We start from the raw sequence: 18,509 nt of genomic DNA on the forward strand, positions 1-18,509 counted from the left end.
TTGATTTTGAAATGTCTGTCCAATCCATTTCTTCCTGTCTATCCTAACAAGGAATAGCTCTTGGTATAAATGAGGTGATCACTAGGAGATCATTGTCCAGAGCAGGTAGATGCTTGGTGAAGTTTCAGAGATACAGGACAATTCAGAGGACCCTATTAAGGACTCACACAGAGAACAGAGCAGGAAGTGGCCTCCAAAAAGGTCCAGGATGCTCTTGGCCCACTATCTTTGTCAGAGTAAACTGTCCAAGGCTGGGCTCCCTCAGAGCAGGAAAAGAAAGGATTAACAGCGCATCAGTCAAGGCCCCCATGATTAGAGGGGCTCGTCGTTGGATGGAATTCCTGTGACAGGTAAGTTTATAGCCTTATCACACAAGGGATCCCAAGGTCCTTCTAGAGCAGTACAAGTCAAGGAACCCACATGGGTGAGCTGAAGACAACAGCACACTACTCAATCCTCCAAGCATGGAATGGTAGATACTCTTAGGCCCAAACTCTTGGTATTGCTGCAGCCTCCAGGCCTCTCTGAACTTCCTGCCCAGGATAACAGGACATTTCTCTTACCTTCTAAGTTTCAAAATGTGTTCCTCTTTTGGGCTCCCCTCAAAGACCTTTTTTTTTTTTTTTGAAAAACAGTTATGCACTTGGAATTTCTTCATCTCCTCCTGGTGTACCACCACCCCCCCAAGTATTGACTGTCTCTGTCACCAGAATAGGAAATTCACAGTCTCTTCTAAAGGACACAAACCAAAGAAAACCCTCTTGAACCTTCCCAAAGAGAAATAACAGCAAATAATCCAGTAAGAGAATGATAAACACTATGTCTTTAAAGTGAAATCCTCCTTGGAGCAGAATAAATTATTGCCTTTGGGTGGGATCAAGGGCTACTCTACCTCTAATCCAACTATTTCCTGAAGACTGAAAATAGGGAATCCTGAAGTCAGACCCTGTCCAGTTATATGCAGTAGAGGGCTGGGCTTTTCTAGGACTTCCATGGAGACAGCTAAACAGAGCTCTCTAGAGCTATCTCTTCTACCCTCTGAGAGAAGGAAGGGCTTAGTTAAGTCACTGTGCCTGTTGAGGCTAAATTGTGTGTAGTGAATGAAAGCAGAGACTCTAGAGTCAGACTCTCTAGTTCTGAGTTGTGGTTTCACCACTTACTGGCTCTCTGATTTTGATCAAATTATCCTGCTCCCCTTTACCTTTATCCTTTTATTATTTGTGAAATTGGGATAATAATATTAATTATTTATAAGTTTTTTTAAAAGGATGAAATGAGATAATGGTTATAAAGCATTCAGCTTAGTGCCACTACATGATAAGTGTTCAGTTAAATGTCAGAGATGATTGATGATTGTGATGCTGGCCATGATGGTGATTTAAAAACTTGATTGAGATAGGTTAAGAGCCCCAATGAAAATCCAAGTTCTACTACATCTAGGACACATATTTTCTCTGTTGTTATAGTCTGTCATACATTTTAAGGGACTCTGGATTTCCAGTTTGATCAGGATACATTACATGGCATCACCCAGCAACTACTCCTTTGCTCCAGTCGCCGAATTCCTCCTCATCTGCTTCCCTAACTACCAGACTTGGCAGCACTGGCTGTCCCTGCCCCTCAGTTTCCTCTTCCTCCTGGCCATGGGGGCCAACACCACCCTCTTGATCACCATCTGGCTGGAGGCATCTCTGCATGAGCCCATGTACTACCTGCTCAGCCTCCTTTCTCTGCTGGACATCGTGCTCTGCCTCACTGTCATCCCCAAGGTCCTGGCCATCTTCTGGTTTGACTTCAGATCCATCAGCTTCTCTACCTGCTTCCTCCAGATGTTTATCATGAACAGTTTCTTGACCATGGAGTCCTGCACATTCATGGTCATGGCCTATGACCGCTATGTGGCTATCTGCCAACCATTACGATATCCATCCATCATCTCTGACCAATTTGTGGCTAGGGCTGCCATATTTGTTGTGGCCCGGAATGCCCTCTTTTCTCTTCCTGTTCCAATACTTTCTGCCAGGCTCAGATACTGTGCAGAAAACATTATCAAGAACTGCATCTGCACTAACCTCTCTGTGTCCAAACTCTCCTGTGATGACATCACCTTGAATCGGTTCTACCAGTTTGTGGCAGGCTGGACCCTACTGGGCTCTGACCTCATCCTTATTGTTCTCTCCTACTCCTTTATCCTGAAAGCTGTGCTAAGGATCAAGGCTGAGGGTGCTGTGGCCAAGGCCCTGAGCACGTGTGGTTCCCACTTCATCCTCATCCTCTTCTTCAGCACAGTCCTGCTGGTTCTGGTCATCACTAACCTGGCCAGGAAGAGAATTCCCCCAGATGTTCCCATCCTGCTCAACATCCTGCACCACCTCATCCCCCCAGCTCTGAATCCCATTGTTTATGGCGTGAGAACCAAGGAGATCAAGCAGGGAATCCAGAAGCTACTGAGTAGGTTGTAAGAGGTAAAAAGGATCAGATCTACGTTTGAAATTTTTAATAAAAGTCTGGAATTATTTTTATGTTGGAAAGGAAATTTTACTTTTTAATCCTGGAACATATTCTTTTTTTTTTTTATTTTTTGTTTATTGCGGTAACGTTGGTTTATAACATTGTAAAAATTTCAGGTGTACATCATTGTACTTCTATTTCTGCATGGACTACATCATGTTCACCACCAAAATACTAATTACAACCCATCACCACACACATGTACCGAATTATCCCTTTCACCCTCCTCCCTCCCCCCTTCCCCTCTGGTAACCACCAATCCAATCTCTGTCCCTATGTGTTTGTTTATTGTTGTTATTATCTACTACTTAATGAAGGAAATCATACGATATTTTGCCCCACCTTCCAAAGCCTGAAACAATTGGGTGCTCCTGTGCCTGAGGGCAGCCCCACCCAGCTGCAATCCTCAGAGAGCTGACAAGAAACTGGAACATATTCTGATTCTTCTTTTTCTTTATACTCAGCTAACAATGAAAACATTCTTCTCTGAATCCTCGTTTTCTGTTGCTTCAAAGGAAACCTCCCTTTCCTAGATTCTGTGGTCACTTGGGAATTTTCTTTGACCAAATCCTTAACCAAGGATCTTGCCAAGCCTTAGCCAAGTGGAGCTGGATTAGAGTGGGAGTGTTTGACCTCTAAAGAAACAAACCTTATGCTTAAAAAGATCTGCCTATCCCCTGGTTTGCAAATGACATAGATGCCTCTCCTGTCTCCTGTTTCACTCATGGCTTTTGTGTTGTGAAGGGTCTATTGGGCCGAAGTATAGATGTTCTCTCAGAACTTTGGCTCTTGGGGTTGAATGCTTTACCCTGAACATCCCTGACGCTTTTTTTTGGCACCTGTAGCACATGTACCATCTTCTGGTTCCTCAGATCCTCCCAGATCCTGTTAAGATTTTTCTGTCTGTGCACCTCTCTGGGAGCAGCATTTCCTATTCTTTCTTTCTGCTAAGATTCTTTCTTCAGTTTTTTTTTTTTTTCTTCTGTAAAGGAGAATGACAACTCTTTAGGGTTTTTGTTTTTTTTTTTTGGTGGGGGGTTGTATCGTTTGAAGTGTTATAATTTCTTTTCTTTATTATCTTCAACTTCATGACTTTATAATCTTCACTTTATCCCATATGACTACCTATAAGGAACTTAGAACTTTCAATCAAATTTCAGGCATCATCCCTATTCCACTCTGACCTGCCCATCCTAGGCACAAATCAGCTGTCCTATTCATTCCCTCTATTGCCCTGTTTGCTCCAGCCTCCATCCTGAGCTGGGGCTGGTACAGCTGTGGACAGTTTTCCAGGCTTGGAAGCTCTAGGGTTTGATTTTCACAGATAAGTGTGCTCCACTGTTTTGCAATCCCCTTCTTAATGATGTCACAGATTAATCCGATATTTCCGAGCAATGTTGTACAGTAGCAACCTCTCTTTTGAGGATGAAAATTAAGAGTTTCATTGCCATCATTTTTCTAAGCATCATTAGAATAACTTTCCCAGTTGGACTATCATACTTTCTTTTGTATTGAAGTTTATGTTTGCTGAATGACTTGTATTGAAATTTAATATTTCTACAATATTTTTTCTTGTGTATCATTTAATTTTTTATTTTTTCCACTTTTATTGAGATATAATTGACATATAACATTGTATTAGTTTAAGATGTACAACATAATGGTTTGATATATGTATATTGCAAAATGATTACCACAATGTGTTTAGTTAACATTCATCAACTCACATAGTTACAATTTTTTTTCTTGAGACAAGAATGTTTTTTTTTTTTGCAGGATGTCTTTCTTTGGCGCTAGACACCTGGTCCTTCTGTGCATTTGGGAGGTGTAAATGCCACTGCCTGCATGCACTTTTGAAATGCTGGGTTTTGAAAGAGCTTTTTTTAGGATCTATTATGTCACATTTCATAGCATTGGTCTCATCAAGGTAACAAAGGACTTCAGCTGGCTGAATTCTCTGTCTTTTTCATTCATCCCCTCTAATTTCTCCTTTCCATAGAGTTACTATTAATTGAGTACCTACCATGTGCCAGACACGTTATATACATCCTTATTTTACCCATGTATTTGCCCTGAGAGGGTTTTTTTGTTGGTCCTTGATGAAGAAGCTGAAGCTCAGAGGAGTAAAAGGACTCTCAAGATCAGAGTAATTGAGCCAGGATAAATCCATGTCACTCGACCGAGTGTCAACCCGAGTGTTCTTTCCACAACACTACTGGTTTCACCCTTGGCTGTGCAACAGCATAAACTGGTGAGTTACAAAAAACCCCTTGAGTTACATCTCAAGCTTCTCTTGTCCCCAGCCCAAGCTTGGTGTCTGGCACTTAGTAGGCACATTATAAATATTAATTTTTTGCCCAGAAGTTTATGGCAGGTAGGAAGCAATCTCCAGTGTTTGAGTCATAGAATGATCACCCATTTATAAGCAAGTCTTAATACAGTTGTTGAAAGGGTATATGTCCTTACTCCATGTAGTACCAAAACTTTTTTTTAAATCACTTTACTAATTTTATTAGGCATTTTATTTAATTTTTTTCCAGTTTCATTGATATATCATTGACATATAACATTGTATTAGTTTAAAGTGTACAACATAATGATTTGACCTATGTATATTGTGAAATGATTGCCACAATAATTAGTTAATGTCCCTCACCTCATATAGTTACAATTTTTTTCTTGTGATGACAACTTTTAAGATCTCTTAGCAACCTTGAATTGTACAGTACAATATGGTTAACTATAATTACCATTCTGTATATTACATCCCCTGAACTTATTTATCTTGTAACTGGAAGTTTGTAGTTTTTAACCAACTTCACCCATTTTTGCCATCCCCTACCCTCCTCCTCTGGCAAGAACCAATCTGTTTTCTGTTTCTATAAGTTGAGTTTTTTAGATTACGTATATAAGTGAGATCATACAGTATTTGTCTTTCTCTCTCTGACTTATTTCACTTAACATAATGCCCTCAAGCTCCATGTATGTTGTCGTAAATGACAAGAAGTCCTTCTATCTCATGGCTGAAAAATATTCCATTGCATATGTATATAACGTCTTCTCTATCCATTCACTCATTGATGGACACTTAGCTTGGTTCCACATCTTCACTATTGTGGATAATGCTTCAGTGAACATGAGAGTGGAAATATCTCACTGACATCCTGTTTTCATTTACTTTGCATATATACCCAGGAGTGGAATTGCTGTATCATGTGATAGTTCTATATTTAAATTTCTGAAAGATCTCCATATTGTTTTCCATAGTGGCTGAACCAATTTACATTCCCATCAACAGTGCACAGGGATTCTCTTTTCTCCACATCTTTGCCAACACTTGTTATCTCTTGTCTTCTTGATGATAGTCATTCTAAAAGGTGTGAGGTAATAGCTTATTGTGGTTTTGATTTGCATTTCCTGATGATTAATGACGTTGAGCATCTTTTCATGTGCCTATTGGCCATTTGCATGTCTTCTTTGGAAAATGTCTATTCAATTCCTCTACCCATTTTGTAATTGGATTGTTTGTTTTTTTGCTGTTAAGTTGTATGAGTTCTTTAAATATTTTGGATATTAACTCATCAGATATATGACTTGCAAATATTTTCTCCAATTCTGTAGCTTGCCTTTTCATTTTGTTAATGGTTATCTTTGCCATGCAGAAGCTTTATAGTTTACTGTATCCCACTTGTTTATTATTGCTTTTGTTGTCTTCACTTTTGGTGTAAAATCCAAAAAATCACTGCCAAAGCCAATACCAAGGAGCTTACGTCTCATGTTTTCTTCTAGGAGTTTTACAGTTTCAGGCCTTACATTCAAGTCGTTAATCTATTTTGAGTTGATTTTTGTTTATGCTGTAAGACAGGGGTCTATTTTCATTCTTTTGCATGTGGCTGTCCAGTTTTCACAACATCATTTATTGAAAAAGCTACTTCATATCTATATAATATATCTGAGGTAGATAGATAGATAGACAGACAGACAAAGAGATAGATAGAGCCTCAAATGAGATTAGAGTCCTGGCCAACAACTTCATTGCAATCTGGGGAGACTCTGAAGCAGAAAACCAAACTAAGCCAGGCTTGGACTTGCAACCTACAGAGCTAAGCTTCTAATTCAAAAAACTAAAAAACAAAACAAACAACAAATCAGAAAATTAAACCCAAAGAAAGTAGAAGACAAGAAATAGTACAAATACAAGTAGAGAACAATAGAACAGAAAGAATATGTATAATAGAAAATAACAAAGCCAAAAGTAATGTTTTGAAAACTAATAATAAAAGGGATAAACTTTTAGTAAAAATGACAGAAAACACAAATTTAAATTATCTAGAATTTTAAAAACACTATTGAAATTAGAGATATTTTAAAAGATAATAAAACTATACAATGCCAATTAATTTAACAAGGATGCAATATAAAAATTCCTTGACAAACACAACTGTCCAAAAATGGCAAAGGAAAAATTGTAAAAATCTGCCTTGTTCTATATCTGTTAAAGATGATGAAATCATAATTAAAAACTTTTCCACAGAGAAAACTCTGGGCCTACGTACCTTCATGGTGAAATCTTCTAAAGAGTTAAAGAAGAAATAACCTATGTTCTTTCAGAAAATAGAAAGAGAGGGCGCATTTTCCAATACATTTTTTGAGGCCATCATAAACCTGGCATCAAACATTGACAGGAATTTTACAAGAAAATAAAATTATAAGCTAACGTCTCTCATGATCATAGATATACAAATTCTAAACAAAATATTTGAAGTTGAGTATTAAAAAAACAAAAATTAATGCATTTGAACAAGTGAAGTCTATTCTGGGAATGAAAAGTTACTTTAACATTTGAAACTTGATCTACATTTGATTCACCTCATTAACATTAACCTTAATAATGGAGGAAAATATACAAATTTCTCAATAGATTCAGAAAAATCATGCAACAAAATTCACTATGTATTATTAATAAAAATAATCTCAGAAATTTATGAACAGAAGGGAATTGCTTTATCTACGAAAGTTTGTCTTCCCCAAAGCTACAGTCAATATTATACTCAGTGGTGAAATAGTAAATGCTGAGTAAAAAGGAAAAACTGTGTAAAGATTGAAAAGGAAGAAGTAAATATGTCATTATCTGCAAATAACTTCATTCTCTGGACAGAAAATCCAATAGCACCAATAAATAGAATATTTGAATTTATAAGCAAATTTAGTAAGTTGCTGCATAGAAAGTCAATACACAAAAATCAATTGTATTTCTACACCTTAGAAACAAAAAAATGGAAAATGAAATTTATAAGTTAACACCATTTACAATTACATCAAGAATATCAAATACCTAAGAATAAAGATGTCCAAATTGTATGCATTGAAACTAGAAAACATTGCTGAGAAAAATTAAAGACAACAAATAAATCAAGATATATATCATGTTTGTGGACTGGAAGATTCAGTAATGTAATGGTGTTAATTCTCCCCAAACTGATATATAGATTCAATGCAATTCCAACAAAAATTTCAACAGACATTTTTGTGGAAATTGACAAGCTGATTTTCAAAAGCACATGATAATGCAAAGAACCTAACAAATAAACAAACAAACAAACAAAGACACTACTATACACTTTGATAATTTTTATAAGACTGCATACTTAAGATAGTGTGATATTGGCAAATAGACTAATTGGTCAGAATGGGTAGTACAAGAAAAGACACATAGTTATATTGTGATCTGATTTATGACGAATGTGATAGTGCGAGTGATTTCCTTTTTCATATATGGTGCTGGAGCCATTGGAAACATTTATGCTATAGATTTAAATTTTGAAGGCCCTTTCCCTAGTTTCTGCATTCCACCCAGTGTGATGGTTAATTTTATGTGTCAACTTGGTTGAGCCATGGGGTATTTCGTTCAACATTATTTCTGGATGTGTCTGTGAAGGTGTTTCTGAAAGAGGTTAGAATTTGCATTAGTAGACTGGGTAAAGCAGATTGTTCTCCCCAGTGTGAGTGGGCATCATCCAATCCATGGAGGACCTGGACAGAACAAAATGTGAAGGAAGGAAGACTTCTCTCTCTCGCAGTCTGTCTGCTTGTGCTGGACATCAGTCTTCTCCTATCCTCCGACTGGGACTTACACCATCAGACATCTTGGTTCTCAAGCCTTCAGACTTGGACCAGAACTGCACCGCTAGCTTGCCAAATACCATTGATATTAGCATTGGGCTAAGACTTATCAAAGATATTTAAGCCATGATTTTGTAGGAAACTGTCTAAAGAGCATCCCTGGCCTCATTCTTATTATCATAGTTTGTAGCATAAGGGTTGAGGTCAAATCTGTACAAATAACCTGTGAATAAAGGAGGATACTTGAAGTATTTGTTAGAAGGAACACTTGGGTTAGAAATTCAATGGACTTGAAGTTTCTTCTCTGGCATTGATTGGCTATGACCTCATCCTATCTCCTGGATTTTCTGAGTCTCATTTTCTATTTTTTTTTAAATTTTATTTATTTATTTTTTCCCCCAAAGCCCCAGCAGATAGTTGTATGTCATAGTTGCACATCCTTCCAGCTGCTGTATGTGGGACGCGGCCTCAGCATGGCCGGAGAAGCGACGCGTCGGTGCGCGCCCAGCATCAAACCCGGGCCGCCAGCAGCGGAGCGCGCGCACTTAACCGCTAAGCCACGGGGCCGGCCCCTCATTTTCTATTAAATAAAATAGTAGGTAGCTTCTATTCTTGATATCTGAGAGTCCATTGCAGGGACTTGTAAAAATTAGGAAATGATTTATAAAAGTGAGAACTTCTCTTTTCTGGCCACTATTGTGTTTCTCCCATGAAGTGACCTCTTCCAGCGTCATCTTGGCAGTACAAAGCCCACATACAATGCAAAATCACAATTGGACTACTGATCTGACCTAACACTGGAGAAGGAATCACCTTTAGCTTGGCAACTCAGGAACTCCTTTCTTCCCATCCTCCAGGCACTTGGGAGCCCCAAGCGGCAAGTGCATCTGGGCAGTATAAAGTATCACTATAAATTCTTACTCACTATAAATTATCACTCTACAAAGCCCAGAGGTTGTAGCATTCAAACAGGTGACTCTTCTGAGATGGAAGAGCTGATAAAACAGTTGGTAAATTAGTTCCTCACTGAATAATGGAGCTTTGGTAGACAGTAAGGCAGAGAAATCAGGGCAGAGGAAGAAATAATGGAAAGAGTAAGGTGACTCAGAGGCATTCATTATAAAGTTCTTGAAAGAAGGGGATGGGATAAAGAAAAAGACTCTTAATTGATATTGAAAATAGAGGGAGAAAGAGTGGCATGGAGCATCCCTAATTTTTACGAAGACATAGAGTGTCTATCTGTGATTCTCTTATACCCTATACCCAATGATCAGCGATAGTATAATTCTTATTTTCTTCATTCTCTCTCACTCTCTCTCTCTCGGTCTCTCTCTCTCTTTCTCTCTCACACACACACATTCCAAATACAGTTGAATTGCCAACTACATTTTTATATAGTTTTTCACTATCACATGGTGAACCATAATATATTGGAATACTACCTCTAGAAGAACAATAAATTAGAATATTTACTGCTACTTCTTGTTTTATAGTTTTTCCTCTTCATTCTTCCATCCATATATACAATGCAGATGACATGTATCAAACACATTGTACACAAATGACTCCCAAATTTCTATTATCCACCACGTCCTTTTCCTGATCTTCAGGCTTATATATCTGTCTATTTACATGTCCACTGGATATTAATTCCCTTTGGTAAATTTCTAGGAGTGGAATTGTTGAATAATAGCAAAGACGTATTATTTACTTCTTACTTATTTACTTCATAAGAAATATGCCAAAGAGTTTTTCAAAATAGTTATACATTTCACATACCTACTGGCAATGCATGAGAGTTTCATTATTCCACATATTCTTCAATATATGATAATGTGAATCATTTTCCCTTTTACCGTTCAAGGAGTATAAAATGGAATCACTTTGGGATATTAATTTTCATTTCCCTGATGACTAATGGCGTTGAATACCTTTTCATTTGCTATTGAACATTTGTCTATCTTCTATTAGAAGTGTCTGTTCAGTCTTTTCCCCTTTTTAATTGGTTTTTTGCTATTCTTATTGTTGATTTTTAGTTCTATTTAATTTTATTTCCATCACACTTGCCATTATCTGGGGGTAATTTAATTATTTTTTGCATGCTTATTGTCTTTCTTGCTAATTTAGAATGTAAGCATTATGAAAAAAAACATTTCTTTTTATCATAGCCATATACCTTAGCTATTCCCACGTCTAAAAACACCAGCTACAAAGCAAATTATAAACATTAAATAAATAAATACTTGAAACATCTATGTCTCAGAAAGACTTAGAGGACCCAAGACATCCAGTATTTCCCATAGAAAAACGTGTTCTGCTAAGAACTAAATTTTACCTGTCTAATTAAATGGATATCTTGTTATCATACCTAAAGAATATGCTACAAACTCATTTCAATTATTTTAATATTTAATTATAATTTATTTAATCTCATTTAATATTTTAGTTATAACAATCTTATTTCTAAGAGTCTTAATATTTATATTTGTATATTTAAAGGCTATAACAGACCTATAGAAAAAAATACTTCCAATTTTGTTCACTCTACTCTTTCCAAATATGTTTAATCTCCAGAACATTCAATTTTGCTACCATCCATTAACAGTTTCTATTATTTGAGAACTTTCCTGCTGCACTATAGATTCTCATTTCTGAAACTTTGCTAAATGTCATTTAGCCCAGAAAGTGAGTAATCCAAATGGAAACGGGTGACAGAGTGATGTCAGTAAGACTGTAATTTCTAAGTAGCATAGAAGAAAATATGTAAGAAAACCCCCTTCCTCACCAAATGCGTGTTCCAGGGGCTATAACATGAAGGCCATGCTTGGAAACAGCAAAGTGTGCTGGCAGACTTCCCAAGAAGGTTAATTGCTTAGAGATTTCATCAATCTCTAGAGCTTTTAACAAAATAGTTTTGTACAAAGTTATCAACACTGCAAGGCTCAGGAGGAGTAGCTCTGCTGCTCTTTGCCAAAAGCTGTGTTCCGATGTGTTTAAGTATTGGAAATTTGTCATCTTGACTGAAATTCACATCTGTGAAGCATTAGCATGCTTGAAGCCAATCTAAAAGGACTCAACTTGGTTATCATTTCAAAATTCTGGGGTTACTAAAAGCTGGGTTTTTGCACATAGTCACTATTTTTACTAGCTGAATATTTTCATGAGGGGCAACTCTGATGCTCACTAAGTGTTTGTACGAGAATAAGATTCTTAACAATTTCATCTCAGAACATAGCTAAGCAAGTAGAATCCACATCAGCATACCCGCATTAAACGAAATGCTTCTTTTTTTTTTTTTTTTTAAAGATTTTATTTATTTAGTTTTTTCTCCCCAAAGCCCCAGTAGATAGTTGTATGTCATAGGTTCACATCCTTCTAGTTGCTGTACGTGGGACTCGGCCTCGCGATGGACGGAGAAGTGGTGCCTCGGGGCGCTCCCGGGATCCGAACCCGGGCCGCCAGCATCAGAGCGCGCGCACTTAACCGCTAAGCCACGGAGCTGGCCCACGAAATGCTTCTTAAGTACAAAGAAAGTGAATTCTCAGTACCCAGGTATGGGCTAATACGTCATCTGTTGCTCTCTGTCTTGTGTTTATGGGATTACCCAACCCCTCCCCAACTGTGTGACTTATCCTTTATTTTTGTAGCCAGGTGCAATTAAGTAACACTCAAATATTGCTTCCCTGAGCGTTGTTAGACCCCATTTAGGTGTCTTTGGATATCCCTGTTCTAACCATGAAATTCATTGGATTCTTTAACTCTCAAATGGCAACATTATTTCCCCTTTACAAATGTTGTGTTTTGATGACAGTAGCACCTATCAAAGAGATTTCTTAATTTGGGGTTCATTTCATACTAAAAGTAAGAAAATAAAAGCAACTATCAGTGTTCATAGATAGCAAATAAACACTGAAAAAAGGAAGTGAAATGAACAAATTTGTCTTGGACAATCATTAATGATCATCTAAAAGTTTTAAATCTCAGTGTGATTAAATTTTACTTTAACACACACGACAAAGCATTTAAACCTGTAAGACTTATATCACCTTTGAAGTAAAATGATTTTAGAAGTACGCATGTCAATGAGAAGTAAACTCCTGCTTCTGATGTGGAAACCTTGGGAGAGATAAACTAATGAGAAGGAAATTCCCACCTATGGTAGCAGGAGAGCAAGAAGCGCTATAAGGAGTTTGACACTGTTGTCATCTTGTGTCCTGCTTATTTAGATAACACTTAGGGTCTGAGTTTGACTTCTCAGATTTTCCATTGATAACTGAACTGCTGGGGATGAGGGATAGCAGCCAAAGCATGATCTAAGAAGAAACACAACCATAATTTCCATGTAATGATATCCATCCCAAAGACGAACACCCAGACATTGAGATCAAGGGAGGAATTTAGATGATGTGAGTGATATGGGTAGTTGGCATCACTACATTCTTCTTTGTACTGTGTAGGCCCAATAAAATTAGACTCTTTTAAAAGCCCAATGTTGAGTGCTTGTTTAGATCTCAGCCTAGAATGGTAGCTTAGAAAGGAAAGGAATATAACAGGTGTGCTAGACATAATAATGCCCACCCTAAAATATGTCCATGCCCTAGTCCCATAGACAACATCCAACCCACTTAATTATTTTGTTTGAACTACACAATATTTTATAATAAATTTTAATACAATTGGATAAGCAAGAGCATAAATATGTAGAGAATATTCATGACTCCCTGTATAAGACATTTTTTTTTTTCCCTGAAGACATTTGATTTGTTATCTCTGAGATAGGCTCCTTTTTCTACCTCTTGCTTCTTTATTAACCTGAGGAGCCTTTGAGAACACAGAAAGATTCATTCACTGTTGTGATATTCATCCCAATATAGACCTCCAGAGATTGTAAATATTTTGAACATGGAAAAGAACAACATAAGATATTGTCTTCATCACGATAGGGATCCTGTGGTTCCTAGAGTCTCGTGCATGGAATTTTTAGCGCTTTACAAACTCACTGATGTAAAAAATACTGATCTTCACAACAATGGGAACTTTAATATTCTGCCTGCTGAGAATCTCTACTTGATTCAATATGAACTTTACATCTACATATTACAGAACTGATGCCGACACCTATACTTATCAACTAAAGTAAACAAATAAAACTTCCCTTATTATGTTCCATATTTCAATGAATAGCACCAATATTCACCCATTTGCCTAAGACAGAATCCTGGAAGTTAAACATGACTTATTACTCTATTTCATCCCCCAAATCACATTAAACAGTGTTTCCTGACACTTTATTTTATATTCCGTCACCTTGCCATCTCCATTACCATTTGTTTAAATCAGGCTAAGATCATCTATCACTCAGCTCATTTCAAACTCTAACCTGCCCCTTCAATTCATTCTTCAAGGTGACATTACAGAAGTTCCTCTAAAGCGTAAGCACATTTTACACCATTCCTAGGACTGTAGCAGAGCATCAAGTCTGGGATGTATCTTGGTCAGAAAAACAAGATATCGATAATCTGGTGTGTTCTGCATTTGGGAACTTTTTAAATCTTTTATCACTTCCCACCTCAGGGTCTTCTGCTGAATATTAAGGAAGAGAATTGATTCCATGTTTCTCCGGGACCTGAAAGAATGGCATGAATGATATTTTAGTCTTAATACAGTGTGGAAAAATTGGCCAGCAATCATGCAGATGGCCCATCACAACACCATTCAATTCCATCCTTCCTCCTTTGTCCTTTTGGGGATTCCAGGCCTGGAAAATTTTCATGTCTGGATTGGTTTCCCATTTTGTGCTATATATCTGATTGCCCTCCTGGGGAACATTATAATCCTCTTTATAATTCAGTCTGAGCCTAGTCTCCACCAGCCCATGTTTTACTTCCTGGCAATGTTGGCCTGCACTGACATAAGCCTGTCCACTGCCACTATCCCCAAGATGCTGGGCATCTTCTGGTTCAATTTCAAGGAAATAATTTTTGGTGCCTGCCTTGCACAGATGTTTATGATTCATCTGTGCACAGGCCTGGAGTCTGGGGTCCTGACAGTCATGGCCATCGACCACTATGTTGCCGTCTGCTATCCCCTGAGGTATACCACAATCCTCACCAACAAGGTGGTGGCCATTCTAGGTGTAGTCATGATAGTGAGGTCTTTAATCTTCGCTATCCCTTTTGTGTTTCTCATCTTGCTGTTGTCATTCTGTGGTGCCCGTATCATTCCCCACACCTACTGTGAGCACATGGGCATTGCCCACCTTTCCTGTGCCAGTATCAGTGCCAATAATTTGTTTGAAATGGCTGCCTTTTCTGTGGGATTCATTGACCTTATTGCAATTAGTCTCTCCTATGTGAAGATACTCTACACAGTGTTCCATTTACCATCACAGAATGCCCAATTCAAGGCTCTCAACACCTGTGGCTCCCATGTCTGTGTCACGCTTATCTTCTACATCCCAGAATTTTTCTCTTTTCTTACCCACCGCTTTGGTCATAGCATCCCTGGCTATATTCATATATTTCTGGCCAATCTCTATATGGTTGTTCCGCCTGAACTCAACCCTATTATCTATGGGGTCAGGACAAAGCAGATCTGGGAGCAAGTCCTAAGAATTCTTAATCCTAAAGATGTTTGATACTCAGCTTCCCCAGTCATGATGATATTATGATACATATGTATAAATATAAATATACATATGCATGGATATATGTATATACATATGTGTGTGTGTGCATTTGTGTTTGGATTCATCTAGAAGGAGAAATCAAGGCCCAATGCAGAGCTTGTACTCTAAACACTCTCAAGCACTACTGCATCACACCTGTGCTTTAGCCCTACCGACTTTCTGAACCAATTTGAAAAAAACAGTACCAGAGTCATCAATCGTTATCTTCCTGTTCTCAGCACATGTCCGTGGTCACGGCTCCACTATTATGATTGTGTTGCGTGTACGTGATTCAACCTTACTTTTCACAACTGACTAAACTTCCCAAAGGCAGCCATAGGTTAGCTTGATTTAATAAGATTTGTTGTGTTATTAAATTTTTATGAGACTATTTTGAATCTGAAATCTAAAAGAATTAATTAGTTCACTAAGGAAGCTGAAAAGTTAAATAGAAACTTTAGTGCCAGAAGACTAATCATGTGTAATGTTATGGTATGTGTTATTTATATATATAAAATTTTCCTTTGAGGCGACTTAAGGGATTCTGTGCAACTTTCTGAAAGAAAATAACTAGAAAGATAACCTCATTTCCTTAGCAAGTAATCTGTCTAAAATTAATATTATTCTCTAAAGTCTGGCCTCTGGTGTTTCTGGAGTACTCCCTAGTGATCCACACATCTCAATAGCCATAGAGGTAAATTTTGACCAATGAGACCCCAATAATATCTCAGATATCTCTTCAGCATATATGCAGGATCTTATGTAACATAACCTGCTTCTAGCACCATTATTGAAGCAATGGCCACTAGAATGAATCAGGACAGAATGGTGGTAGAAGACAGATCCAAGTGATGATCAAAAGAGCTGGAAAGATGTTGCTGTAACTTCTGTCCATCATTGTGTGAAAACTGCTTCTCTAGCCTTTAACCCCCCGACACTTCGGTCCTGCCCCAACCATGCGTCTAGCATGCTTCCACAGCCAGAGGGCCCTCCCCGGCAGAATTCTGGTGTTTGCAGTAGGAGTATGTTGGTGCATAATGAAAGAGCAGAAGGGACAAGGACAGGGCACTGACAGCGTCTGCTACAGCCTACCCCTGAACTGATCAGATCTTCTCGTCCCCTGTGTTAGTGTTAGCTCTGTCCTATCACTAGTTCTTCAAGATCGTAGCCTGTCACAATTTCTAAGGAAGGATTTGAAATAGGAAGATACATTCCTGCCACTGCAATTGGTCCAGAGGCTGTAAGTAATGTTCTTCACCTCCTTCCTTTACCATCCGTACTAGATTTTGCTCACATGCCATCAGCGCTTTTAGAAGTCATTACTTCTAGCTGCCTGGTGGTTCATTGCCTCCTCTTTCCTGACACATGCTCTGAGGTGGGCAATATGTGAGCCATTAAGATCTGTATGCTTTGTGCCAAATCTCACAAGGGCATTCACACGTTTCTTTCCCAGACCTCTTTGCCTCTGATTTTCAAGTCTTGCTAATTTTCTCTTTCCACTAAGCTGATGGCCAGATGTACTGCTCAGAGTTCTGTCTCTGTCTTTGTGGTTCACCCATAATTAAGGCTGTATTGTGGAAACAGTGCATTTTTAACCTACACATAGTAAGCTGACTAATTCATTACTAGAATTGAGCTTTTTCCTCTCCCTTTTATCTGGTCATAGGGAGCCTCCTTGAGGCCATAGGTGTGAAGAGAGGGAAAGGCGTTCATGTAAATGAAGTAGGAAAAATGAGGTCTGGGACGACTGATTATGTGACTTGTGCCCTCTAGTTGCTCTAGGTAATTCCAAAAATACTATTCTCTTGTTAGGATGATGCTATGCCTGTACAACCTTATTATATCTTGCTTCAGACAACTGGAGCTGTGTCTTGAATGGTGACTTGTTCTCTGCTTCATTCTTTACTGCAGACTCCATGGGTTTATGCTGGGACTCATAATTTGCCGGAGAAAATTATCCAGTTTCTGTATCTACTACTAATACCAGGAGTACCATTGTATCTCCCAAATCCTATGGTCTGAGAAGTAGGGATGCTTGAACTTCAGCTTAAACTTGCTGCAGAGTTCTCTCTTGATCTTGGTCCCAAACAAAACTGTCAGCCTTCAATGTCACCTAGTGAATGGATCAAATTAGAATTCTCAAGGGTATTATATGCTGTCTCCAAAATCCAAAGAAGCCTCTTTCTTAGTGGTGGGAGGTGCAAGGACCAATAATTTGTCCTTTAACATGGCAGTGACGTCTGAGCATGTGCCAAACCATTGGAAATATAAAAATGTCCTTAATGTGGCAAGCTCCTGAATCTCTGTGCTATTTATCTTCCACCCTGTCATGTGCACGTGTCTTATCAGAGAATCCAGGGTACTTGACACTTTCTGTTTAACCACTCTGATTAATATAAGGAGTGTGAAAATGCTCTAGGTTCTTTCAGTCTATGTCGTAACAAAAAGCAAAAAAGTTAATGTAGCCTTAAGAAAGTCCTTGAATGTGCACTGCTGCCTACCTCAGTTGAATGAAAAAACAGCTTTTGGTCTATTTTCTTGGTAGAGATTAACTAAAAAGAACACAACAAAGAACAATATCCACAGAGTAAATGCTAGAGACTTTGTTTTAGTAAAGATGCCACATCTGTCACAGCAGTTGTTATTGGGGCTATGACTTGGTAAAATTTACTTTTGTCCATCTTATCTGCCATTAGCCATGGCTCATGCAGGAACTATACGAGTGAATTTAAATAGGCATGTGTTTGCGGACCACTGTCCTACATCCTTGAAGTTTTTGTGCCATTCCACCAAGAATATAGTGATGGTTATGGTTAATTATATTGACCGTCATGAGGCGAGTTATAGTTTCAGGAGCAATACAGAATGCATTAAGGAGTAATTTATTGCTGTGGACAACTGGGGGTCAGTCTGGGGAATCTTGAGAGACTGGTTAGAAACGCTTTCAGGTTATTCAGTTGAGAGCAAGGAAGCTGGGGCATCCAACTCCCATCAATCATAGCTTGAGAACTGTTCTTGGGGGGATTGACTCCTCCACACTTCCTGTCCGCACTGGGCTCAGGCCAAGAATGCTTTGGAGGCCAGAAAATGTACTCCAGCAAAGATTCATAGGTAATTTTGAGGGAAAGTTCTTGGTCTATGACAGAAGGGTGAATACCTACACGTAAGACACCAACAGTGTCTTCCACCCAAGTCAAATAGACCGAAG

At 38.3% G+C, this 18,509-nt stretch overlaps 2 protein-coding genes across 2 annotated transcripts; both read left to right on the forward strand.

The window, feature by feature from the left end:
• The first annotated feature begins 1,460 nt into the window (after positions 1 to 1,460).
• On the forward strand, positions 1,461 to 2,462 carry LOC101392127 (olfactory receptor 56A4). The gene has a single exon (XM_004418337.2). The coding sequence runs from the start codon at positions 1,521 to 1,523 to the stop codon at positions 2,460 to 2,462; it is 942 nt and encodes a 313-aa protein (XP_004418394.2). The 5' UTR covers positions 1,461 to 1,520.
• An 11,867-nt stretch (positions 2,463 to 14,329) lies between these two features.
• LOC101388363 (olfactory receptor 52E5-like) lies at positions 14,330 to 15,271 on the forward strand. Its single transcript, XM_004418626.3, has one exon. The coding sequence runs from the start codon at positions 14,330 to 14,332 to the stop codon at positions 15,269 to 15,271; it is 942 nt and encodes a 313-aa protein (XP_004418683.2).
• Positions 15,272 to 18,509: the final 3,238 nt, after the last annotated feature.

This window comes from Ceratotherium simum, chromosome 7, assembly GCF_057802395.1.
Source record: "Ceratotherium simum simum isolate JZ-2026a chromosome 7, ASM5780239v1, whole genome shotgun sequence".
In the NCBI taxonomy this organism is placed as follows: domain Eukaryota; kingdom Metazoa; phylum Chordata; class Mammalia; order Perissodactyla; family Rhinocerotidae; genus Ceratotherium; species Ceratotherium simum.

Excerpts from the sequence above, each read along its gene's own strand:
- LOC101392127 (XM_004418337.2), top strand. The coding sequence starts at position 1,521 with ATGGCATCACCCAGCAACTACTCCTTTGCTCCAGTCGCCGAATTCCTC.
- LOC101388363 (XM_004418626.3), top strand. The coding sequence starts at position 14,330 with ATGGCCCATCACAACACCATTCAATTCCATCCTTCCTCCTTTGTCCTT.